This window comes from Gopherus flavomarginatus, chromosome 4 (assembly GCF_025201925.1).
Source record: "Gopherus flavomarginatus isolate rGopFla2 chromosome 4, rGopFla2.mat.asm, whole genome shotgun sequence".
Taxonomy (NCBI): Eukaryota; Metazoa; Chordata; order Testudines; family Testudinidae; genus Gopherus; species Gopherus flavomarginatus.
In genome coordinates, this window is record NC_066620.1 from 63,557,896 (window position 1) to 63,585,577 (window position 27,682).

The following is a 27,682-nucleotide window of genomic DNA, read 5'->3' on the forward strand; positions in this document are numbered from 1 at the left end:
GGTATACAAAAGCACTCCATTTGGACTTCTCAGAAAAGGTAACATGGCTGCCTCTGAAAGGAGTGGCACGGAATTTCTCATTCGAATCCTTTCAGAGCAAAGTAGGGAGATGATTGTCTGCCTTTAATGAACACTGAGTGGCATAAAGCAAAACTGCTTAGCAGGACCTTACTTGTGTTAAGACAACCATTTTTGGCATATAGGCCATAAAATTCTATATTCTCTTAACTTGGTCTTTTAGTTACAATTAGTTCAGAATTGTGCAATGTGGATATTTGCCTTTTCAAAAATTATTCTTTGCTGGAATGAAGAGCTCTGTAATTAAGATAGAGAGCCAAACTTAAGAACCAATAATTGAGATACAAGACATTTCCTGGAGGTTAATAATCAACAAGGAATGCCTCTGGCCATTAACCCCAGCCAGACATTAACCCCAAAGAATTGCCTTGTTCCAAGGTCATTACTGCTATTGCAGACCAAAAATGGCAAACAAAAATAGACATATATGAGTTTTTTTAATGGTTACTGTAGTTTCAAAGGGTATGTGAAAGGCATTGCTAGAAAATTGATGCCCTGACAACAAGCAAGTCAAATTGCTTGAATCTCAACATTCCATTCAGTTTATAATGATGATAAACCCAAGTTTGGATGATTAAAGTGGGGAAATTTTCTAATGTCAGGATCTAGTTGTTTGTTTAGTTTGTGTGTTTTTGCACATAGAGTCTGTAGAAAAACAGCTGGAGGTGAACTAGACAGCCAAATGAAAGTTTATAAAGCTTGTGTTTTAGTGAAAATGACTTTCTGTATTTGTTTGAACTTCTACACATTTCTTCTGTTTGTTCTGATAAAATAATAAGTGTGTAGATAGTTGAAGACTATTTAATATATTATATTGTAGGAAATAAAATTATTTAAAACCATATATTGTGAAAAAGATGCAACTGAATTGTGTTTGCAGAATATATATTTGCATGGCCAGTCATGAGTGTAACTATATCTGCAGATACATGAACACCAAGAGGTGACATTTGAGAGGACAGCCCTCATTTAGTGTCTGTCAACCCAATACTGCAAACCTCTACTCACAGGATTAATCCCGTTTATTGAGATTGTCCACATGAGAATGGACAACTCACGTGAGTGATAGTTTGCAGGAACAACCGTAAACTAGGGAACAAATATAAGTGGACAGTTCTATATGGAGGTGGCAGCATGATGATCTGCTATTGACTTTGTGACTGAAAAACCTCTATGTTGTAAATTTGCATCAGGTTCTCATACATTTTAATCTAAATAGAATTACTTAATAGGTTAGGAATGTGGCAGATGGTTATGACATACAGTAGAGGAGAAGAAATGCTGTATATAGGCTGATACAGCATGCTGAGTTGCCCGTAAAGTTCACCTTACAAGAATGGCTCTCAGAGGCACAGTGAATAATTCTTTTAGAATAGCGGCAGCCTGTTTGGCCTAAAACATTAGGAATCTCTGCCAGATTAGCATTTCATGTTAGATGTTGCTACTTATCCTATCGAAGGAAATTATAACTAACATCAACTGTGGAGTTCAGATACTATTTGTGTTAACAAATCTTCCGTTGACCTTAAATGATCTGTACCTAAACTATATACTTAGAAATATTTGTAGTTCTTTTGCTTCAAAATTCTTAAACTTTAATAGAAGTCTTTCTGTGGTCTTTCCTTAAGGTTTATGTAATATATTATAAATATGGAGCAGGTAATTAACTAGAGAAGTGAATACTAAATATGTCCAGAACAAATTTGTACCTTCATATTTTAGCAGTTTCATTGTGTTCCTTCGCCTAAATTTTGGGAAGACCAAAATACAATCAGACTTTTCAAGGCATTCTATACTATGTGGTGTAATCAGTTTATTATTTGTCTGATGTTGATACAGATACCCAAAAGAAACATTCAAGTACAAAACACCTGAGCTAGAATCTTTCAAGCACTAAGCAAGTACTTCATTTGTTATCTTTGTATAATTGTTTATTTCAAGTAGGTGGCTCTTTTCAATAGAGGAGGGATACAAAAATGTAGTGAGGGCCTGTGGATAAGCAATGAAGCTCAGGGCCAGGAATAGTTTTCTAATCTATTCAAATTTATAATGTGTCCACGACCATGTATCTTAGCACCAAAAAAATTAAATAAGCATCTAAATAATCAGAAAGATTGTATTCTCTTTCTTTCTCATTAATGGGGTGCACATGGAAAGTGGTGATACTACTTCTCTACCTCCTTACTTCTCCCCTCTTCTCAAGACTAATCAGTAAAATGGGCATAGTGATACTTCTGACTGTTGTCTCCTAGGTTTGCTGTAGGAATTAATTAGTTAATGTTTGAGTGCTCTGAACATATAATTAGCTATAAAAGTATTATATTTCAAATTACTTGATTCATTACTTTCTGCCAAGTGCATCTTGCATAATGGGCTACATCCCATTTGTCTTACTCCAGTAGTCCCAACTGAAGTCAATGGACTATTCACCTGAGTAAAATGAGTAGTGTTTGGCCCAGTACGTGAAAATGTTTCTGTAGCTGGTTCTTTCATTTACTTTTTTAATTCAAATAGAGGGAGGATCTTCCAGTTGTTTTTTTAATTAGTGGGAAGGAAAAAATATCTCTCAGGGAGACCACATAACGCTACATTGTCGCATTGTTTTTTACAACATTCAAAACAAAATGAAAAACAAATGTGCTTGACTCTTCTAGTGTATAGTACATTATTACACAGCACAAGTCTTAAGAATAAAGCTACAACTGCCTCTGGAATTCTAACCTTAAATTCTGTCTTCTGTAGGTAGCGTTTACCTTAGTTCTTTATATTTAGGGTTGTATTATTTTTATACTTGGTTAAACATGTAAGAGTTCTGCTGCTCTCATTTAGTTTATTTAAATATATAATATTATCTTCTGCTAGACTGCATGGTTCAGAATGGAGTTCATAAAATGCTGTCAAAATAGGAGTTGCTTTCTTTGAGTCTCACAGTCTGCTTCCTTAACTATAATGGGCTGATCCTTAAATGTTTCTTGGAGCTAAAGAATTAGTTCCTTGTTTAGAACAAAATTTTGAAACCCTTTGCACACTTGAAAAAACATGTATAAAATAGCAGCATGAGTACACCCACTGGAAGGTAATTGTATACTCACAGTGTATTATAATTTAAAATTTAAAAAAAGTTGCATTTAAATGTAATCGTTCTCCTTTTTTTTGGTAAGTAGCATGCCAGAAATAAAAGGGAGAGGCCTTTTTGTTTGAATGATGTTGGTATAATTTCTTTCTCCAAATGAGCTCACCAGCAACCTAAGCTTTATGCCCAGAAAATCAGGATTTCAAATCAAAACATTTGTGTTCCATAGCACCCACGCTTCCAGAATCCATGCCAGTTGGAACTCTCTAAACCCAGGATTGGAAATGCTGGCTTAGCACTTCAGTCTATTAATAACTTTAACTTACTTCTTTCAGGTACACACACTATTGCAAGACCTTTTTATTTTTAACTTAATCAATTATGGTTCATCTTTTTCACATGCTGGACTTGTCATCAGTCCCTTCTGGCTTTTGTTTTCCCAATTCAACATTTTCACATCTTTATGCTGGCACAGTACTAACTGTATTGCACTGTGTGATAAAACATGGAGCTTTAACAGTCACACAAGGCTTAAACCACTATACAAACATTGCAGATAGTATTTTCATTTACAAGAAGGGGAATGGAGATCAAGAGCTCATATTGGCTGATACCGAATCCATATCAACTGTGAGGTGGAGGGGACAAAGGATATAATTACCTTGTCTCATATCAAGACATCTATGAAAGGTCAGAATAACAATGTGCAAAAAAACAAACCATATTTTCTCCTGACTGTAACTGAATACACTACAGGTTGGTGACATAGCTCTAGGTGTGCAGGAGCTCTGTACTTCCACAAAATTATCCTTGTAAGCTGCATCAGTTTGAGGGACAGATTAATTTATATTAGAGTTTCATACTGCATCCCTTCATGTGGTATCTGAGCACCTACATTTAAAATGGCCAATACATAAGAATAGAAATATGGTCATTCTGTGTCAGACCAATGGTCCATCTACCCCAGTAGCCTGTCTTCCAACAGCTGTTTCAGAGGAAATAAACAGAACAGGGCAGTTATCGAGTGATCCATCCCTGTCATCCACTCTTAGTTTCTGGCAGCTAGAGGCTTAGGATACCCAGAGCATGAGGTTACATCCCTGACCATGTTGGCTAATAGCCATTGATGGACCTATCCTCCATGAACCTATCTAATTCTTTTTTGAACCCAGTTATACTTTTGGCCTTCACAACATCCCCTGGCAATGAGCTCCACAGGCTGTCTATGCATTGTGTTAAGTGGTACTTCCTTTTGTTTGTTTTAAACTTGTTGCCTATTAATTTCATTGGGTGACTCCAGGTTCTTGTGTTATGTGAAGGGGTAAATAACACTTCCTTATTCACTTTCTCCACACCATTTCTGATTTTTTAGACCTCCATCATATCCCCCTTACTCTTCTCTTTTCCAAGGTGAACTATCCCAGTCTTTTTAATCACTCCTCATATGGAAGCTGTTCCATACCTCTAATCATTTTTGTTGCCCTTCTCTGTACCTTTTCCAATGCTAATATATCTTTTTTGAGATAGGGCGGCCAGAGCTATACACAGTATTCAAGGTATGGGCGTACCAGGGATTGCGTTATTATATTTTCTGTTTTACTATCTATCCTTTTTCTGATGGCTCCTAAATTCTGTTCACTTTTTTGACTGATGCTGCACATTGAGTGGATGTTTAGAGAACTATCCATAATGACTCCAAGATCTATTTCTTCAGAGGTAACAGAAAATTTTAATCATTGAGGTGTGTGTCTTTTCAGAGGGAAAAACACTTCAGAAAAGTGAAAGCTTTTCTTTTATGGTGAACTGACTGTTTAAAGAGTGTTGGAACGCGTGTTAGTGAAGAAAGTATCACTACTGTGTTTTCACTGAAATGCTGCCATTTCTGAAATGACTGTTTTCAAAGCTGCTTCAAACAATATGTGAGCTTGGTACAAAATGGACTAAAGAACTGTTTTTAATCATGTAACTTACTTCTCGTATGATCAGCAGGGCAAAAAACTGAGTTCTGCTTAATTTCTGTAGATTCAAGATGTGCTTGGTTTTATTTTAAAAGTGTAAGCAATAAAAGAGTACTTCATTTTTCAGATATGGACACCTAAGAAGAATGTAGAAATTCAGATGCTTAAATTAGAATTTATACATCAAGGTGCCTGTTTGATTGTCCAGTTGTGGGATTTGGGCATCTATTTTTTTTTTTTTAAATGATGGTTCTACTCTGAACAGCAATTATGTAAGAAAATGCCATTTTTACTCATCAGTTCCACTCTCTGGGTGTATGGGTCAAATCTGTTGCTTCAGTGACTATGATTTTTACTCCTGTTAGCTCTGTAGAATCAAGGAGTATGTGTACACTTGAAATGCTGCATCGCTGAGGCTGTGCTGCTGTAGTGCTTTAGTGTAGCCACCTACTACAGCAATGGAAGGGGTTCTTCTATCGCTGTAGTAAATCCACCTCCCTGAGGCACAGCAGTTAAGTCAATGGAATTCTTCCATCGACCTAACTCGGTCTACACCAGTCAACCTACAACATTTATGATCATCGACTTAGTGCCACAAACAAGATACAGGGGCTATAGCAGTATTCTCCTTTTGCTTCTCAAAACTGTCCATCTCCTTCTTGAACTGGTATTGCACATTTCAATATTCCAGTTTTGGAGCAACTCTATGGCCCTTTGAATAATTTTTCTAAAATTGTATTTTTGGTTTACTAGTTGCAAGATATTATGACTATTTTTATTTTAAGGAGACTTTACTGTACTGGCAACATTATTTAAATCTTATTCACAAATGTCAGTCTAATCAGTTTTTTTGCAGCATAACTAGGATCAGGAGAAACCAGAAAATTGCAAGGATTTAGAATCTTGCGATAGAAGTTCTGTAGGATTTACTTCTTTCTGTAGAATCTATGGCCTGGTCTACACTACAGGGGGCGCGGGGAATCGATCTAAGTTCATGTAGCTGAAGTCAACATACTTAGATCTACTCACTATGGTGTCTTCACTGCGGTGAGTCAACTGCCGCCGTGCCCCCGTCGACTCTGCCTGCACCTCTCAGTGTCCCTGCCACCCGCTACCAAATGTCCCAAACCCCCACTCAGTGTCCCTTCCCCCCAGCCTCCCCTTCAAATGTCCCAATCTCCCTACTCAGTGTCCCTGTTCCCCAGTACCTCCGCCCAGCGTCCCTGCCCACCAGCCCTTCCTCCCAGGGCAGATGGAAGGACTCAGGCTCCCCACAACTGCAAGCGTGGCTCCCCCAACCCAGCTCCAACAGGGGGGAGGGAGTGGCTCGGAGCCGCTGCCTGGCCATGGTAAGAGCCAGGCAGACAGCTGTGGAGATCTGTGGTGGACCCTCCACCTGCCCCGGTCGTGGGGCCCAAGCAGCCCTCGATCCAGTGTCCCTGCCCCTCAGGTCCCCTGCCCAGGGTAGGTGAAAGGTCTGTGTCATGGTTCCTCACAGCTGCCCGCTTGGCTCTTATTGTCAGAGTCCTGCGCGGATACAAAATTTGTATCCACATCCATGCTGCTATCTGCAGAAATGGTCCACGGATATAAAGTGGATACCTGCAGATTTGCAGGGCTCTACATATTTAGGTTCCTAAATAAGCATTTTGGTGCCTAATTTTAGATATCCAAGTTTCAAAACATTGGTTTAAGTTTCTAGTCTACTAAAATGCCAAATGTCCCCCATTCATCTTAATTGGATGTTAATTCTAAAGCCTAATTATAATTGCTTAAGAGTCATATTGTTAGCTTTGGCACTGCTGATTAAGGCCAATAGGAGTTTGCCATTCTGCGCAAAATGATTAGCATACTAAAAACATCCAGCTAATACCCTTGTCTATTGTGACTGGACTTATCAGTCACAGTTTCCTTCATTTGGACTTAACTTACTTTGGGAACAACAACACAAGCAGTGAATATGAAAATAATCAAATATTATTTCAATTTGGAAAATTTGGAGGCATTTGTTGCTTTACTTAAAAATTAAGATAATAGCAATTGGCCTGAACCGGAAAGAACTGAGCCTCTTCAACTCCATTTGGCTTCATTAAAAGTTGAAGGGGCTCTGCACTTCAAAGGATCAGACCCAATGTTTGCAGCATTGCTAGCTTAAAAATGTTGGAGCTTCTGGATGCAAATTGAGGATTTTCTGTGCTCTCTAGAAAGCCTAACTAGTCTACCTTTTGAAGAATATAAAGCCACAATACCTTTAACAGAGCTTGAATATTTCTTTCTAATGTCTTAGCATTGAATTGTAGCAAGACTTTGTGCTGTGTATCCATCTACCCGATAACGGCCGCCCAGGGGGGGCAAGTGGACAATTTGCCCCGGGCCCCGCAGGGACCTCCACAAGAGTTTTTTGGGGCCCCTGGAGCGGGGTCCTTCACTTGCTCCGGGGGCCCTAGAAAACTCTCGCGGGGCCTGGGCCCCCGGAGCTGCTTCTGCTCCTGGTCTTCACCGGCAGGGGGGCCGAATTACCGCTGAAGTGCAGCTGGGTCTTCTGCGATAATTCGGCAGCGGGGAGTCCTTCCACTCCGGGACCCTCCACCGAAGTGCCCCGAAGACCCGCGGCGAGGATCCCCCGCCGCCGAATTACCACTGAAGACCCGGCTGCACTTCGGCGGCAAGTCCCGCTTCAGTAATTCAGTGGCGAGGGGCCCCCACTGCGGGTCTTCGGGGCACTTCGGCGGAGGGTCCTGGAGTGGAAGGACCCCCCGCTGCCGAATTACCACTGAAGCGGGGGCCCCCCTGCCCCCGAAGACCCCAAGGCCCCGGAATCCTCTGGGCAGCCCTGCCCGATAAACATAGAAGGGTGAAATCCTGACCCCATTAAAGCCACTGGAGTTTTGCCATTGACTTCAATGAGGCCAGGATTTAACCCACATTACTCTTTTTGAATCTAGCAATGGCTGTGCTAGCGTAATGCAGTAATTGAATGAAACATGATAATTCACAAGCTCACGTCTCACTCATTTTCACTTTACAAGAAATTGGACCTCAGCAACAATTTATGATAGATAGTTTACTAATGCTGGGTTTGTTTGTTTTGTCCATGTCAGAGCCAAGTGTTTATATGAAAACATTAAAACTGATACTGGAATGGGGTCTACAGCTTTTATTGATTATATTTTATTTTTTTATTGAAGCATTTGAGTACTCAGGACATAATACGGTTATCTAAGGTGGCTAAAAAAAAGTGTCAGTATATGCAGTAATTAGCATCTACAGTTTTCCATTACAGTAAGGGCCAAATCCTGCTTACCTAAACAGGAATCATCTAGTTGCCTCAGTAAGTCAAGCAATATTTGAACCAGGAAGCTATTTTTACATTAGCCTCTTTTAGGAAATGTCTATTATTATTTGTTTAAGTAGTAGTATGACCATAGTACCTAGGCACCCCAATCATAGACCAGGACCTCGATTGAACTAGGCACTGTACAAATACAGAACAAAAAAAGACAGCCTCTACCCTGAAGAGATTTCAAACTGAGTATAAGAGAAGAAACAACAAATGCATCCAGACAGATAGGAATTTACAAGGAAACAGTGAGACAATATTGTCTACATTGACAAGACAGACACATGGTAGTGGGACGGATAGAACACACAAGCAGGGTGAACAATGTGATGGTGAAAAACGTCAGGTTCCATGATTTATTTATTTTCTTTGTATTCGGAGGGTTAATTTAGGAGAGGATCAGCTAAATGGAAAGGGAATGGAACGGCAGAGGGGTGAAGAGAACAGGTCAGAGGAGGAGAGGGTAAAAGGGACAAGTATGCTGTGAAGCTGTGATGAAGAGACTCTGAGGGGGTTGGAGGAGAAGAGGTATGGTTGGTACATACAACGAATCAGCACAAGGCAGAGGCAGTCAGAACGGTCTATGCTTTTGACTGGAATGTCCAAAGGTCTGTGCCTTGGCTGGTTGTTCCTCTCAGCTGGAGTTTCTGGCTGGATGCTTTCTGCAGTCCTCCCCCAAGATCACATTGGTAGGGGAAGGGAAGGCACTGTCTGGATCCAGAATGAGGCAGTTTCTCCTGCACAGTTCTGGGTCAGAAGGTTTTAGCAGCAGGGGTGGCCCCACCTAGGCCTCATTTTACTCTCTGTTTCCCAGTGCAAAAGTCCCTGCGTAGGCTGCTTCACTACTGTTGTAGATCCAGTGATGGTAGCAAGGTGAGAATGCCAGTGTATACAGCACATTGGCATTTTTACCACCGTGTGGTTTAACTCTTCTCAGAACAAATCTGGACAACACAGAACTGCTGCCGTTTACATTAGTGCTTCGTGCTAGTGCAAAGTTGGAAGACTCCCTCCCAAAAATAGTCAAGTGTAGATGACCCGTAAATGCTTTTAGACTACAAAGTAAAAAATATCTTTTGCAAAAAATCATGCTGAGACATTTCATCTGAAACCAGAGCCCACTAAAGGTTATGAATTACAATATAAACTCTTATACGTAGGGCCTGATCCAGCTCCCATTATAGTCAGTGGAAAGACTCGTGGACTAGAATGGGGTTGAATCAGACTCACAGCTTATTAATCTCCATTGTATTGTTTAATATTAAGAATAGACTGTGTTGCATGGGTGCCTTTTGTTCTGCAGCTTAGTCATAAAGGGATCTTTTGGTATAGATAGTGGCATTTTGCAGCTCTTTCCAGCGTAAGCTGACTTGTATCCTATGCATTTTATCTCCTTTGTTGTAATGTTAGCAAGAATGCCTGGAAGTATTTTCCATTTTCTCACTAGTCTTTCATAAGAACATCAATTAATTAGCTGATTAGAGACCCTGGGGGTTTTATTCTCCTATTGATGCATAGAGAACTTACATGGATAGCTCCTATTAGCTATGATGGCAGTTACATTTCAATCTCTCATGTACCAATGGATAAATAGATCCCTAGCTTTTAGTGAATGTGTTTAGTTCAATCACAAACTAAATTGCATGGTCAGACTTGAATTCTTGGTTCCTTTATACATTAGGATCATTATAACAGTTAAGACATTTTTCAAAAAGAATTCTCTGCCATAGTGGACTAGAAGGGCATGGTATGAGTTAACAATAGCGGGCCAGAGACCATGCTGCAAAGTTTATAGTGAACAAACTGAATTTCTGCCTACTCCTTTTAGCAGATTTTTTGAAAATAACCCATCTAATGACCTCAAAAATGTTTCAGTAGCTTCTTTTGTTTAGAGCCTATTTTTCATAGTCTTGGATTTCAGGTTCGCATGTCATAGAATCCAGAGCTGACACTAAATTGTGAATTCATTGTTCTTTAACTGAACTCCACTTTTATATGTGATATACGGTACCAGTGGTCTGCGGTTAAAAGGCGAGAGCTCCCACAAATGAATCATCGCACACAAGGCAAGGGCAAAACGAGGGCTTCCAAAATCCCTAGAAGTCTTGAATTCTTGCCCCTGTGTTTTGAGACCCTGCATGCTACATATTATTGAAAGCTCTAAACTTTAAAAAATCATGTAAAAACTGGCTGATGGTGCTTTCTCTGATGTATTTCAGCTGTGTTATTTGCATCCTGGTTCATAAAAATATGCCTGACTGGTTCAGAACTGGAATGCATATTGAATATTGTTTAAAGAGGTAAAAGTCAGTTGTTAAAGAGGATAACATTGCAGTATGGCAGATATCAGCTGATCGTCTTTCTATTGGACTCTCGTAGAATCTGCCTCCTATCTGAGGTAATATGAATAGGCAGCTTTTTTGGATTTGTGTGTGATATGACTAAGGTGTTGATAGGCAGGCTTAATGAAGGAAGAACTCATGAGAGCATGGAAGAGGTAAAGCTGATATTGTAAAACTGTCTGTAACTGCTGGGTGCTTAGAAATGTCTGCATTACAACATAAAAGCATTATAAAGAAGAGGGTAATAAAAGACCAAAGAGTTACTTAATACTTGTAAAAAATATGAGGTATTAGGAATGGCATAAGACGGGGGGAAAGGCAAGAGGAAAACAAGACAAGGGGGAAAAGGTGAAGTCATTAGAAAGGACTTTCTGTCAAAACTTTCACTTTAGTGTTGTCACTCTGGTTATCATGAGAAACAATTCAAGTCCTTTGAAATCAAACTGAAAGAAGAAAAGAAGAGGAAAAAAAGACTGTGCCCGTATGATGTTCCTTTATGATATATAAAGACAGTCTCATAACATGTTTTGTTGTTTTTTCTTCACACAAAAAAATCCAAAATGAACTTTCAGCTTTATTTGTACATTTTGAATATCAGATCCTATTTTCTTTATATTTTAATTTATGATTTATTTTGGTGTGAAGACAAGGCCTTTTGGAATATTTTTGGAAGACCTCAGTGATCCCCTCACATGAGAGCTGCAGCTCTCCCAAGACTACGATTCAGCGTCCTCTCCACCTTCTGGCTATGTGTACACTGGGAATCATGTGGGTAGCACCTGCTAAAACCCTACTGTAGACAGAGAAATTTGTATTTTAACACACATTAGCTGGTAGGGGTCTATCCTAGGGTCTACCTCCACCAGCTAACTCATGTTTGAACTGCAACTTGCCTGGCCTACGTTACAATTTTAACACCACTATTGTTAGATTAACACTAGTGCAGGTATATCTACCTGTGCTATAATCACACCCTCATTTGCAGTGTATACATCCCTAATACTGCTCAGTGCTTGACACAATGCTGAATCAGTCATCTACACAATGCTACTAATGCCAGTAGAAACACAGTTTAGCAACAGTGAGAAATCTATAAAAAAAAAAAAAAGGCCAAAGTGAAAAGCGAAGACCAGATATTCTTGATACTAAACTCAAAAAACAAACCCAGATATAAAAGCCAACCCAGAACCTCTTTATACACTAGGCAGGAGGAATATTTTGTTTATTTTTTGTTTTGCAGTTCACCTTAAAGACAAGCTGTTGTTTCAGTAAAGTATAACCTACTTTTTGTTGTTGCTGCTGCTGTTGTTTTTTGCTGTGTTAAACACTTAATGCCACATTCCTGTGCTTCACTCCATGTATGCTATCTTGTAACTGGATCAACTTTAAATGAATTTTATAAATTGGCTGTAAACTTAATCACTGCTGCGTGTTTAGAAAGTGATGATTGGGGCGGGTGGGGGGATTCTTACTCATGTGAGTTCTCTGTTCACTTTTCTTGGATGATCATTAAGCGAGAGAAACTCTTTCTTGTTTAATGCTGTTTTTCATAAAGAAAAAGGCCTTTGTGTGCTACTATTTTTTCTTCCTCCTCCAGGGAGCTTCTATTGGAGAAAACTATTCTTCCTGAGGCAGCAGGGTTCTGGCAACTGACTTCAGCACACTCTAGCTTCCAACACTGTGAGCCAGGCCTGCTGCAGTTAGGACAGAACCCAAAAGTCCTGAGGGAAAGAGTGCCGTGATTTGGAAATCTCCTTTTGGAGCTGGCTGCAGCTACTAGGTTAGCAGTAACTGGTCGAGCTTTAATAGTTGACAATCCCTTTACTCAACAACAAATGGGAAAAAAATACATAAGGGGCACTTCTGGATTTACAAGTGGCTTCACTATAATGTGTCTGCATGGATACCCCTGAAGACCACTTAGAAGCTTCAGCTAATGAAGAATGTGGCAGCCTACTTGCTTATTGTGTTAACTATAGGGAATCTATTACCTACGTTTTAAATATTGCACTAGCTCCCTTTTCGTTTCCTGGTGCAATTCAGTGTGTGTTGATGTTGACTTTTAAAACTTAAGAGTTTGTAAGAGACTGGAACTGAAATAATAATATTATTTGAATTATCATAAGGCCTAGAAGCTCCAATCATGGACCAGGTCCTTTTTTATTCTGGAGGCTGTAGGAAGAGCCCCAAAGAGCTTACAATATGACTATAATACAAGAGACAACTGAGAGATACAGACAAAGAGACGGGGAAGTACAAGGGAAAAAATGATACAGTATTGGTCAGCATGACAGGTAGCGGTCTCAGCACACCAGTAGCCTAGCCATTTTCAAGTTTTGTATAGGCCTCATGGCAAAGGAGAGTCCTAAGGAGGGTTTTGAAGGAGGATGTTGAGTAAGATCGGCTGATATTTACAGAGAGCTTCTCCCAGGTGTGAGGGGCAGCATGGGAGAAAGCACATAGGTGTGTGTTTGAAAATTTAACAAGTGGGCAATAGAGACTGGCATCGTGGGTCAGTCACAGGCAGGAGTTGACCTTTCAGTACTGAATGAGCGATGATAGGTAGGGGGAGGATAGGCCATGAAAGGCCTTGAAAGTAAAGACCAATAGCTTATGTTTGATATGATAGAGAAAGGGGAGCCAGTGGATGCAGAGAGTGCCGACATGGTCAAAGTGACAGGCTAGGAATATTATCTTAGCTGCAGCATTCTCAGTGAATATCAGCAAGGCAAGACTGTGCTTGTGAAGACCAGAGAAAAGAATCTTACATAATAAATAACTAAATCGATTGTAACTCATGCTTTTAAGTTTTTTTCAATGCAAATCTGGGTGGACTCTATTATTTCAGAATAAGATTGCCCCATTCCAACAAAACTTATCAGTAAGAAAGATGACCAAATTATATAAAAATAGGACACTTATTTCAGAATATGAGTGTTCTAAGTGTCCTGTTTTGATATAACTTGGTCACTATTTTTACTGACAAGTCATGTTGGAATAGGGCACTTTGATTCTGAAATAAGTGTTGAAACACCAACTTGGATCGAAATAACTAAGGGTGGGAAGTACAACTAATCTAGGTATTTTGATTCCATTTGCTGTGTAGACAAGCCCTGATATAAGTTGAGTCACAGTTACCTGAGAGTGTCTTTCCTTATCCTTGCTTTGCCATGGGAATTGAGAGCAGCTGATATACTCGAGTGTCCTAGATTTGAACATCAGGCAGGCTATCGGCAAGGCATTTTCAGTGGAGGACTCTCCACTCTGGAATTGACTTCCCCTCTTAATATGAGCACTCCTCCATTCCTTGGCTTTCAGGGGACAGTAGAGAGCTTATCTCTGACCTCAGGCTTTTGCTGGAATGGGGATCAGAGTAAGAACTTATTATTTTTGTAATTATTTTATTATTGTATTAGTCTTTTGGGGTTGATTCTCTTTAATTTTAGTTAATGCAGATCAACTGATTAGGTACTTTTTTATCATTGATGGAAAAGTGCTCAGAAATTTGTGATTTGCTCATTTGAAAAAAATAATAAAGAAAATATGGAAAAAGCAGGAGTTTCTGCCAAATCAGTCTCTTAGAAAGATAGGAAACATTAAAGTCCTGTACTCCTCAATGGTGTCTTGATAAATACAAGTCAAATATAAAAGAAAAATCTCATTCTGGATGACTCCTGTGCAGATGAAGTCAGCAACAATGTTATTCCTGAAAAAAAATAATGTTCTGACAGTGCTAGCAGTACCTTTTGCCTGATTTGATCAGTTTTATGTCATATATTTAAAAGTACAACTTCTTCCCTGGAGTATTGATGAATTGACCAGAAGAGAGATTGCACAAAGACTAAAGGAGCTGTTGGAGGGGACACAGCAGTGGACCAGACGTTGTAAAACAGAACAGCTCAGTTTCAAAATGTACTTTTTATTTAAAATGTGTTACATGCCAAGCAACTTCACTCCGCCTTCAAATATAGTCTCAAAACTCGCTTCCTTTGTCTAGTTTGTCACCACTAATCCTTATTCTGACACTTTCTGTTGCCTGGGGCAGTTTGCAGACACTATCCTGACCTGAGCAAACAAGAAGTTAATAATAATTAGGCTCACTCAGGTGCTCCACAGAGGGGCTGTAAAAGTTAGCTGTTCCAGGAACAAGAGGACAGAGACTGCCTAGGAGAAGGCTGGTCTCTGAGCCCAGGGCTGAATTAGAAACCCTGAGCTGAGAAACTTTGTTCTCTGTTATCTTCTGATGTTTTGTTAACTATAATTAACTGACTGAGATCACTTTTCCTTGAGAAAAGGGACAGGGGTGGCTTTCCTTTTGCTTTCTGTGCTAATTCAGCTCAGTCACCTACCTTATGTGGCAGTGGCCAGCTAGGCTGGATTTGCTGGGGGTTTTCCTGCTTGGATGCTAGGGGATCCTTTCCCTCCTGACACACCCAGCTTTGTGTTGGACTGAGCCATTTTATCTATCTGTCTGTCATACTCATAGGGCCCCCATTACCATAATATCGAGGGGCCTCCGAATCTTTTCATGTAGTGATCCTTCACAGTTCTGTGAACTAGGATGGTGCTGTTATGCCCATTTTAGCCTTGGGGAACTGCGGCACAGCGGTTAAGTGAGTTGCTCAAGGTTACACAAAGTCTATAGCTAATTCTCAGGCTAGCTCCCTAGCCACTGGACCATCCTTCCTCACTGTCTGCCTTTGGTCACTCTTCTAGCCCTAAGGAGCCTTCTTTATGACCAGAGAGCAGCTAGTACCAGCCCCCTGTCAAGAATGAGCTTTGGAGGACCCAAAAGCAGTACCCGCTCTCCTGCTGCAGCAAGGTTTTCCTCTCCCACCCATCTACCTCTCTGCTAGGGGAGTAAGTGGTGTTTTGCGTGGATAACATATGGGTGTGTAACTGTCACTTGTATGTTATGTTAACTAAACATTGCATTTTCATTTCTGCTTGGGTCAAGCCAGAATCATGTTCACAAGTTCCATGTTGCATCATAGCTTTGTGAACAGGCCATCTTTGGAGGAGGATAAACTTATTCAGCTGTTGGGACTAGGCCATAGGGAGGGTATATAGCTCCTAAAATTGTAGGCTTTGGTATGTATCTGGGGCTGAGAGATGCTCTAGCAGAGACATATCCAGGCCTAGGGTGGGCAAGAGAATATCTTTGACTAGGTGGCCAGATAAGTCGTGGCTCACGGTTGAATTGAGCAGCTATCACCACTCTTTGTTGCAAAAACCATATTCATTCCCTTCATTCATTTATTTACATTTTTATTGTTTATTAAATAAAGTTGAAGTCTTTGTGCCATAACTTATCCACCTCTTCTGAGCCATCTGTTTGGAGATCCCCTTCACAAGAGTTACTTTCCTGCTCTTACCTGACAATTTAAACACATACATGTATATCTTTTTTAAAAAAAGAAATTTACTGTACAAAAGTTTGTTGGTCTAAGGTCAGTATCCCACTCTCTCTTCTTATTTACTCTTGTCTCTTTTCTTCCCTCCTGTGGTCCTGTGCTCTGTTGTCATTATTTGTGTTATCTTTCTCATTTAAACTGAGAGTGCTTTGGGGGTGGGGGGGGGGGGGGGAAGAATAGCTTTGTTGTCTCCTGTAAAGCCTTAAATCATGGCATTATATAACTAGTATTAGAATGTTTAAATTATTTCCATGGTCCCTTCATTGATAAATCCTTCTGAAAATTTAGCTCAGTGGACTTAAGATATGTTTGGCAGGAAGAGAAACCTCAGACTGCATCTGCATCGCATCATCAATTTATTTTTACCTTTGTTTAATAATTTAATCCACTGGCAGAACTCCCAGTATGTTCTGATTTCAATCCTTTTTGTCATCTGGCTATATGTTTACCTAAGAAGGTTGGTCTCTCCTGTTAAAAGGTGTCTGTGCTGTGTGCACAGAAATTAATATTCATGATGTTGTTTGTCTTTAAGAGTCAGAATATAAATCTGAAAGCTTGCTTTAGTTTTTGTGCTGAATTTTGAGTTTTGAGAGCCTTTTCCATTCCTTTTCCCTATTGGCAAAAAATTCCATTTCAGTTTTGGTTCAGGAAATTATTCCTCTTTGGCATAAAGGTCTGTATTAAAACACACTGAAGAAGTACTGTTCTTTAGAAGTGGCAAAAAGGCTTAGTTGGTTAACCACTTCTAATCTAGGTTCTGCTGCAGCAAAGTTGAATCAGTCCATCTGGCACTAAAATCCACTTTGGCTCCAGTCAATGTGTGGTCTTCAAGCCACAAAAAGTGAATTGGGCAGTTGCGGTTTTTCAAAATGCTGGAAATCTCAAGTGGGTGACAGGTAATGGAAGAGGGAGAAAATACCAACTCACATTCATATTTACTACTCACCTAATTTGTAAATAGGAAACTAAATTAGACAGAACAGTCACTTGGGACAAATTCATGCTCTCTCTTCTCCCTTGCCTTACTGTTCTCTTTTCTCCTAAAATATTCTTAGTAACTCCCTGCAATGTTAACTTGATGATCTTGTTGCAAGCTTCTAGCTGACAAACTTTTTGGACTGATTCTGATAGCCTAAGTCTCTGCCAACTGAGGCAATCAGGGTATAGCTGAAATGCCTATTTTTTTATTTACAGTTCAAGGTTACTGCCATGTTGTAGTAGCGTAAAATTACCTCACATTGAGGATCTGACCCTAGTACTTAAAATTAGGAGAAAATAGTTTTAGAATTTTTCTCTTATTAAATGTGGTTAATGTAGTGTTCAGTATACTGCCAGACTTAGTGCTAGATACTGAATACCTTTGTTTATCCATAGACTAGCTATAGCAGTGGCAGTTGCAATACAGACTTCTCCACGTTTCCAAATCATGACACACAGAGGCCACTTGTAGATGTGAGGGGATAGTTCCCATGCCCATTTATTCCTTGGCCTATCTGCTGAAATTACCAGTAGGGTTCCCACTTGTGGGACTGGATGCTTATTCGTAGAGACCGATAAATGTAGCAATAACTAATATTCTGGTCTTTATTACCCAATAATCTCTGCTCTGCTTCAGCTTGAGAAACAAACACCTGTAATTCCGGGTACACTTTGTTTCTAACTAATTTAAATAGAGTTTTAAAATGGCCCAATCCTTTAAGCCCTTTGCATATACAATTCACCTTGAATTCAGTGGGTGTTCTGTGAACTTTCAGGATCCTGCCCACATTTTGGATTAATGGGATCTAAGAGTGTGCCTTACTGTGTCTCAGCATGTATTTGTTATCAATAAACTGTTCTTTTTCAGGGCACAAACTCTAATTCCATTAACATGATTGCTTAATTTTATGGATGAGCAGAGGAATTAGAAAAATTTCAAACATGCATAAATTTAGAAGAGAAAGTAGCTCTTGCCTGCAGTTTTGAGGCTCTGTTGGATATGGTAATTTGGTATGGGTTGAGAATTAAGCTAACAAGAGAACTCAACTTGAATTTGTAAAGGTCCATTTGCCAAGCATTTGGTGTCGGTGTCCATGTATATAATGAATGATATACACTAAATATTTTGCCCATATATTCTCCTTTGATAATGTAAACAGGACAGAAAAAGCTAGCTGAAACTGACCAGGCTCACGTAAGTGTTGGGAGCAGTGGCTTTAGAGCATGTTGCCCTCTTTCTGCCGACCCCATAAAAACCCTTCTGCTCCCTCCACAGGGTTGAGGCTTTGCTACTGTTGAGGAGTCAGGAAGAGGTGGAGCTAGGTGACAGTAACTGTCTGTGGTATCTTCCTCAACTCCCACACTCACCCCACACCCTGCAAACATTCAGGCATTTACTGCTGAAGCTAATGCTGAACCTGTTCTCGAATGTGTTGTGAACCCCCTTTCCTCAGAGGGGGCTCTCGATCAGCCACAAGCAGGAAACCGTGGCTGCTCTAAAGCTGTGCTCCTGTATGGAGAGAGAGATTCTAGGGCAGTAGTCCAGGTAGAAGCACTGGGTGTCCATGCTAAGAGTCTCATGCTCTTCAGTCTTCTGAAGATTCCACACAGAAATCCTGTCTACCTAGGGACACACACAGAAATATGGGTCTCAAGCTCTGCCTGATCTACCAGGGCCTGATGAAATGCATCCTAGAATACTCAAGGAGTTAATAGAAGAGGTATCTGAGCCTCTAGCTATTATCTTTGGGAAATCATGGGAGACGGGGGAGATTCCAGAAGACTGGAAGGGGGCAAATATAGTGCCCATCTATAAAAAGGGAAATAAAAACAACCCAGGAAACTACAGACCAGTTAGTTTAACTTCTGTGCCAGGGAAGATAATGGAGCAGGTAATCAAAGAAATCATCTGCAAACACTTGGAAGGTGGTAAGGTGATAGGGAATAGCCAGCATGGATTTGTAAAGAACAAATCGTGTCAAACTAATCTGATAGCATTCTTTGATAGGATAACGAGCCTTGTGGATAAGGGAGAAGCGGTGGATGTGATATACCTAGACTTTAGTAAGGCATTTGATACAGTCTCGCATGATATTCTTATAGATAAGCTAGGAAAGTACAATTTAGATGGGGCTACTATAAGGTGGGTGCATAACTGGCTGGATAACCGTACTCAGAGAGTAGTTGTTAATGGCTCCCAATCCTTCTGGAAAGGTATAACAAGTGGGGTTCCGCAGGGGTCTGTTTTGGGACCGGTTCTGTTCAATATCTTCATCAACGATTTAGATGTTGGCATAGAAAGTACGCTTATTAAGTTTGCGGACGATACCAAACTGGGAGGGATTGCAACTGCTTTGGAGGACAGGGTCAAAATTCAAAATGATCTGGACAAATTGGAGAAATGGTCTGAGGTAAACAGGATGAAGTTCAATAAAGATAAATGCAAAGTGCTCCACTTAGGAAGGAACAATCAGTTTCACACATACAGAATGGGAAGAGACTGTCTAGGAAGGAGTATGGCAGAAAGAGATCTAGGGGTCATAGTGGACCACAAGCTTAATATGAGTCAACAGTGTGATACTGTTGCAAAAAAAGCAAACATGATTCTGGGATGCATTAACAGGTGTGTTGTAAACAAGACCCGAGAAGTCATTCTTCTGCTTTACTCTGCGCTGGTTAGGCCTCAACTGGAGTATTGTGTCCAGTTCTGGGCACCGCATTTCAAGAAAGATGTGGAGAAATTGGAGAGGGTCCAGAGAAGAGCAACAAGAATGATTAAAGGTCTTGAGAACATGACCTATGAAGGAAGGCTGAAGGAATTGGGTTTGTTTATTTTGGAAAAGAGAAGACTGAGAGGGGATATGATAGCAGTTTTCAGGTATCTAAAAGGGTGTCATCAGGAGGAGGGAGAAAACTTGTTCACCTTAGCCTCCAATGATAGAACAAGAAACAATGGGCTTAAACTGCAGCAAGGGAGATTTAGATTGGACATTAGGAAAAAGTTCCTAACTGTCAGGGTAGTTAAACACTGGAATAGATTGCCTAGGGAAGTTGTGGAATTTCCATCTCTGGAGATATTTAAGAGTAGGTTAGATAAATGTCTATTAGGGATGGTCTAGACAGTATTTAGTCCTGCCATGAGGGCAGGGGACTGGACTCGATGACCTCTCGAGGTCCCTTCCAGTCCTAGAGTCTATGAGTCTATAGGAGTGGGGAGAGGTCTTAAAGCTTATCTACTGATGCATGGATATTATAGAAATTCCAAGACTTGTAACTCACAGAGTTTAATGGTCCATATGCTGGTTTTCCCTGCCATAGCTTATAATTTGTCTCTAAAAGAGCAATGACATGTATCTGTGTATCAGATGATTTTCTTAATGGTCCTGGTCCTGCAGTCCTTATGTAGGCAACACACACACTGACTTCAGTGGGTATTTTTCTTGCCTAAAGACTGCAGGCTCAGCCCCCTATCAATAAATGAATAAAATGTTTAATACATTTCAGCAATAGGAAGAGAAACAATGGGTCTTTGGGGTATATAGAGAAACTGAGATCCAAAAAATGACATTGCCGTACATGATGGTGGGAACTGAGAATCTTATGAATGCAACCTAAATTGTCAAGTTTCATATACTTCCTAGCAAAAATACAGGCACAAAGCATCCAAAGCACAAGTCTTAGAATTATGTCTTGTGAGAGAGCATAGGGAAACTGATTATGGAAAATTTAAATTATGAGAGAAATCAGGAAAATAGAAGATTACTTTTAAACATTTTAGTCCCAAAACTATTTATTAGCATACATAAATCATTATCTGAATCATTTGTGATCCCTCCCATGTTAAACTCAGAGTCTAGCACCAAAAAAAAAAAGAAGTTGATTGCTTGTGATTTCAAGTAGACTAATAGAATGGACCCCCAAACCAAGAGTCTACTGGGAAAAGCAGTAAACTTGGCAACTCTGAAACACATTCCTAGCTTGAGTCAATGTTGCCTGTTCTTATGAGAATTTTTAAGTTCCCTCAAAGATTATATTTGTTATTTTTGCCCATTATGTGCTTTCAGGCTGGATGAGATAATTAAAACATTTCTGGAAGATCCTGATCCTGAGAGCACGCTGGATGTTGGAGCTGATATGCGCAAGATCAAGCACTGTTTCAATTACGTTAAGGTATATTCTGTACACATACAAGGAAGTGCAGAGCGCCCTAAGAATGAACAGGAAATATTAAAGGACACAGGGGAGAGAGAGCTGAAAAGCAACCATGAAGCTATGGAGAAGAAGGGAGTGTATGCAGGACCTCAGCAGGTCTGAGAAATGTTTGAAGAACTGGAATAGATTGGAATAATAAATGGAAAATACGCAGCAAGAATCTGAAGGAGCTGAAAGGAATCACCAAAGGGTATTAGAGGTGGAGGGAGTGATAGAGAGGACTGGGATTTACAGGAATTGCTGTGCTGAAGTAATCTGTAAATGGATAGAGAGTATATCCTGGTGTATATGCAGCTAATAAGGAGCTTTACGTTAGACTAGTTACTCCCAGGGAGATATCAGAAAAGAGGGTTTGTGTCACTGAATCAGCTGCGTCAACTGTGCTGATTATATGCTATCCTGGGATATACTGCACACAAGATATATACGGGGTGAGGAGTAGCAAGGGAAGAAATTGAACATGGGGTATATTTTTTGGTTTTGTTTATGCTCTGCAATGAAAGCTTCTGCAATTTTCTAATATAGTAAAGTATAAAACACTGTCCTTGAATTTGATTTATAGATGAGGAGGAATTAGTACCCAGTTGATGTTGCTTTATTCCTTGCTACGGTGGGAGTTCTTTTCCAGAGAGAGATGTGTAAGGCTTAGATATTTTTATTGAGGAAAACTGATCAGTGGAAATTAGGAAATATCTCATAGCTAACTCAGTACTTATTGCTTTGCAGTCTACGAGTGGTGGGATTTTGCTTTTCAGAAATCCTGAAGATGCTCTCAAATCAGCTAGCATAGGTAAACAGTCACACAGGGATAGGGGGAAATGAATGGGATGAGGATAAAGTGACAAGAATCCAGAACTATTTTTATTTTATTTCATAGCAACTGATAAATCGTACAAACATTCCTGACAGAAGTCTGCTCTCCCCAGACATCACTGGAAATGAGGATACTAATACCTCAGAGAAAAAAGAGGAGTTAAAGAAGTTGAGAGACCTTCTGCACCAAAGAGATAATGAAATCAGTATCCTTTATGAAACAGGATTTATTTGGGTTTAAACTAATCTGGCTACAATCAGAGGTGTGGGTGTATATGAAATGGGAGATGGTGATCTGTAAAGAATTTCTTCGCTTTCAGACTGATGTATCAATCCACATTCATATTCTAAGAGTCTCCTACCACTCTTTATCAGAATCTCATTGCTGCACTTGGTCCCTGTTTCTGTTATGAACTGAAGCAAAATCCTGGATACATATACCCTGGGGTTTGGGGAAATTCTGGTCCAGATCCAAAAGTTGTGGTTCAGGCTCATGTCTAATAAACTCTTTTCCAGTCTAGCATAGAAAACTGTGATGCTATATAAAGAACAATTTATTACCTTACAAAGAATAGAATTTCCTGTATTGTTATTTTTAGCCAAATGAAATGCTGCTTCAGGGACTACTGGACTCTCTTCTTTTAGATTAAATGTAAAACGTGTGCTTTCTACATCCAACTTTAACATTTAAATTAAAGCTGAGCCTTTATATTGTGTATGTATAACAAAAATTAAACTACTCATATGTGCCGTGTCCACTTTACTGCCTCATGGGAAACATATGAGTAGCTGTAGCTTAGCAAGATGAAGAAAGGGCAGTTATTTTTAGCTGGCTGATAAAACTGCAGGCAGACCACAGTGTCACCATGTCCCTGAGTTTGTGGCTGATCTGTGGACAAAACTTGAACAATAGCAGAAAATTGACAAACAGCTTTCAAGTTTAGAGCAAGCAGTGATCCTTTAACATTATTAAAAACAAGACTAACCGCATTCTTTGTGGTATATCAAGTGTGAATGGTTTGTACTTCAGACTGGTAGCTTGCTTTACCCTGAATGGTAGGGAAGCCTTTTAGTCTGCTGCCTCCTTCACAAGAGCCAAGATGTTTATTTTGAAAGAAACACTGTCTAGTTAATTTGGCTATAAAATTGACTTATAACACCTTTTAAAAGTTTCTTATTTTAGCTCAACCTCTGGATCCCTCAGAAGAATAAATCATTAAATTGATAAAATATTTGTAATAAAACAACAAAATACACAATTAATAGAGTCAGATGCACTCACACCAGATATGCATATGTGGCTTTGTTTATGAAAGTACAAGGAAGGCATTCATTGCATCCATCAATTTTAATTAGAGCTGTATACGGGGAATTGAAATATTAAAAGTTAAAATCAGAACTAGCATGCAAGGAACTGTAAGTGGATTTTGAAGACTAAATAATTTTACAATTTACTTTTAAAAATTAACATCATGATTGGTACAATAAAACTACTGAGGACTTGGAGGCTCTCCTGCCATAAACTGTAAGAGATCCTTGTTGTCTTTATGCACACTATAAGAGGTACGATAAGAACCAATTTGTAAGACAAATAATTTTTGCCACCTAATCAACTTGATAATTCTAATTCCTCACACCTTGCCCAGATTTTTTCCATGTATTTATCAGATAAATTAGACACAAAATAAAAAACATATAGAAAATATCTCATCATCTTTATAGGGATTCATGTTACCTCTTTGTTTTTGCTAAATGTGTAGTGAATTCCATTAGAAAACTCCTGCATTCCTTCATTTAAAGTGCTTTTATGTCAAAGGTCTTTCTAAAGAATATGTATGTAATTGGCAGGAATTTCTTTAAAACCCTGTTTTGTGTTTTTATAATCCTTTCTATTGTGGTGTGCTTGACAGTCTTCCTATAAAGTTTAAGATTTCTGGCTCTTGATTTAAATTTGACTGGGGAAATTTGCAGGGTCTAATTGATGTTGCAATGTTACCCAACTTAATAAATGGAATGTCACCCATTTTGAAAGAGTAACTAGAATTTAATATTTCTATTTTTGTACAGAACCTTACAGTGTTTATTGCTTTTATCCAAATGTGGATTGGCCATAGCCATTTATACCACTCATTAATATCATCTTACTAGTGCTCAGGACACATTGAATTGGTTATTTGGAAAGATAAGTGTGAATGCATAGACATAACATATGGGCCTAACCTTGCAATCCATATTCACATGAATAAGCCTTCCATGTGTGACTAGTTCAATTCTGAAACCTAGTTCAATTCAGTTCTACAAGACTACACGTATGAGCAAGTGGCCTACAGAGAGAGTGGATTAGTATTTATGGAAAGGAGATCCTAGCTAATTTCCTTAAAATGTTCTTCAGATATTCTAGTAAGTATGTTAAAGAAAGAAAAAAAGAAAGCACAGGATACCCTCTTTCAGCTCAGTGCTGGGTCTAGTGGTCTTGCAGTCTCGGAAAGTTCCCTTTCTATAAGCTTGGAAGAAGGTCAGAGGCCATCTGCCTGTGTTAATGTGAAAGATACACAAGATTTCAGCTCCTCAGTACATAGATCTGCTTTTCTTCCCAGGAAAACAGGTTAGTGAATTGAATTATATGTGCAAGTATCCAGTTCTCACATTGTGACTTTAAATGTATCATTCTTAGGTGTGGACTAAGAGAGAGGTGTTTTACTTTCAGCATCAGCATTCTTGTGCTTATTTGCTTTTGTCCTTCACTTCACAAATACAATTAGCTTGATTTCAGGCCACCTCAATGCACAAGTAACTTAATATGCGAATAGGACTCAAATGTTGGAAACGTAAATGAATGTTGAGGACTTCATTTGTAATATAATCCAGGAGATGACATCCTTCCCATCAAAGCTCAAACTACTGATTTAACTAAACAGGATAAACAGTTAATATTGGAAGAAGGTTCATTCAGATATGATTAATGGCAAGGGCCACAAAGTAGGTTTCAAATTCTCTCTCATTTTGTCCTTCAGAATAGAAAAGTAATCCTCTCTTCAGGTGAAAAGAAGGTTGATTAGTTCTGTCTCCAGCTTTATAGCACCACACAAGATTCAGTGTTTAACCTTTAAAAGTAAATCTCTTCAGTGTTCCACATTATATAGAACATGCATGGTTTTATTTGACATTTTTAATGAACCATTGTAATGATTTTTATCATTACAGTGTTCATGGAATCAAACTTGGACCTCCGTTTAGCACGTTAATTCAGCAGGGAACTAACTTGAACCATGTGAGTAGTTCCACTGAAGTCTTAACAAGCTTGCTGAACTGGGACATTGGTTTGTAAGAACAAAACCAGAATGCTTATATTTTCATATGTTGGAACTTTCTATGAAAAAGCTTTTAAATCATCATGGGGAAGGAGGAGTGGTCAAGAATGCAGTTCTTGCCAAAGGAGATTAGGAAATGGCTGAATTCACAAATACTGTATTTGGTTAACATAGCCTGTACACTAAATATAATTTACGCATGTGATAGATAATGTCATTTTCAGGAGAAGGGCAGTTTCTGTCCATCTGCTCTTATATAGAGTTCAAACCCTTCTTAGTGAAGCTAATTCAATTATTTCCATACTTTCTTCTGGTGAGGAAGTGTTCCTGAGGAGTCTTTATAAGCTCACATCTTAATGTGTTTCCCTTGGATATAATCACACCAAAGGCAATTACTTTTTAAAACAATATATTGTTTTACTGGAGCTAGAAGGATGACATTTAGTTAGGGCATGTGCCTGTCATGATGGACTAATGTCTTTTTTTTTTAATTAATAAAAATAAATAAAATTGTTGACTCACTTTTTGTGAGTGTCATGGAAGAATGAGTCTTAAGGGGCAAATGTGTGAGGAGAGGGTAGTGGTTTGGCATAGGGGCTTTGGTACAAGAATATAAATTGCACTTTTTTCTCCTCCCACAAATGGTTTTGAGCCTGGTTCTTTCTTTCCACTCTTCCTCAGACCAAAGAGAAACAGCAATCTGGATGTAAAGCATTTTTTTTTAAATTACAATATTACTATTTCATAGTGGTTAGAGTATTAGAGGAACAATTGGAAAAGCAAAAGTTTAAATTTCAATATTCCTTTAAGTTTATAACACTACTTTAGAACCAGGAAAATAATGTCAATAATATTTCATGCAACAAAATGGTCAGTGTGAGTTTAGAAAATATTACTATTTTATCCCAGCATTGCATGCTGCTATAAGTTACCTAAAGAAGAGAAAATATCTCCAATGTTTGCATAGGATGATGAGTATTTTATCCTTCTTTCACCTAGAAACTAGTCACCATATTACTTGGGATTTTAAAAAGCTCTTTTTCTGGTTAACATATCTTCTTTCAACCTATTCCTGTTGAAAAAGCAGAATGAAATGGAATTCAGGGCTCACTAGAGAATTTGCGTAGTACCTAGGCTCTTTAAAACATTCAACCAAGCCAGAGAAAGGTTAGGGATTTTTTTGTTTTGTTTTTTGCTTAAACGTCTGTTTTTGTTTTATTGAAATAATGAGAAAGCCTGCATGTTCGATTCTAATGCTGAAAGGGGCCATATTGTTCTCTTTAACATAGCAATGGTCTTAGTGTTTTTATGTTTCTTGAGTGTGTGTTCCAAATAGTCACCTGGAACTATTCAGCTTTCCAGAAGTCCCCAGATGACTCACTGCATCCTTTAACTGTTTGAGATTCTAACAAAACCAAGCCATCCTCTGAAATGATGTCAAAGCAGTTTTTAAAAGTACATTATGAGCTTATACTGCATCAGAGTTGGAAGCTTTCATAAAAATACCCACGCCATTGTGATGCTTGTTGTGTAAATGATAATTAATGGTTCCTCTAAGTTGCTTCACTTTGAAAATTAACTGAGGGATTAATGCTGCAACCATTTTTATAGTAGTATGAAGAAATGTGTACACATGTGGATTAAGGATAATTTGTGGAGGAAGATTAATAAAGAATTATAGGAATGAAGTTAGGTCCAGGGGATTCCTTTACTAGTGTTTAGGCTGTGATATAAGCAAAATACTTAATCTAATCTCTCAAAATGTTGAAAACTGCAAGTATCATGTGAATATAGTGTATCTGGACTCCATCATGTGTTAAGAAACAATGGTCATATTGTATCCTGCTGTTACAGTTGTTACACTGCTGTTATGGTTCTATCAGCACTTTCATTTTAAACTTCAAGGTTTCTACTAGCAACAAAAATAATTATTTGACATAGAAAAATGTATGTCTCAGAAGTGATAGGGTTGTATTATATAATGTACCTCATGGCTGATTTCAATAATTGTATTTAAAACATAATCTAAAAAGTTTAATCATGTGTGATCAGAAAATGAGAATCTTTTAATATAACATGAGTATTAATAGTATTTGAATACACAGGATAGTAATTCTGATTTAAAGACCAGCTTTTTAAAGTTTGGTATGCATAACTGCATGC

The 27,682-nt window shown here is 38.9% G+C and overlaps 1 protein-coding gene across 6 annotated transcripts in view; it reads left to right on the forward strand.

The window, feature by feature from the left end:
• Positions 1 to 27,682, forward strand: part of KIF6 (kinesin family member 6) — a 295,124-nt gene that overhangs the window by 108,269 nt on the left and 159,173 nt on the right. For all 6 annotated transcript variants that reach the window (XM_050948491.1, XM_050948493.1, XM_050948494.1 and 3 more), the window contains 3 exons: positions 21,248 to 21,353; positions 22,273 to 22,414; positions 24,601 to 24,813. In XM_050948491.1, coding sequence (XP_050804448.1) covers positions 21,248 to 21,353; positions 22,273 to 22,414; positions 24,601 to 24,813 — 461 coding nt within the window. The remainder of the gene's footprint in view (positions 1 to 21,247; positions 21,354 to 22,272; positions 22,415 to 24,600; positions 24,814 to 27,682) is intronic.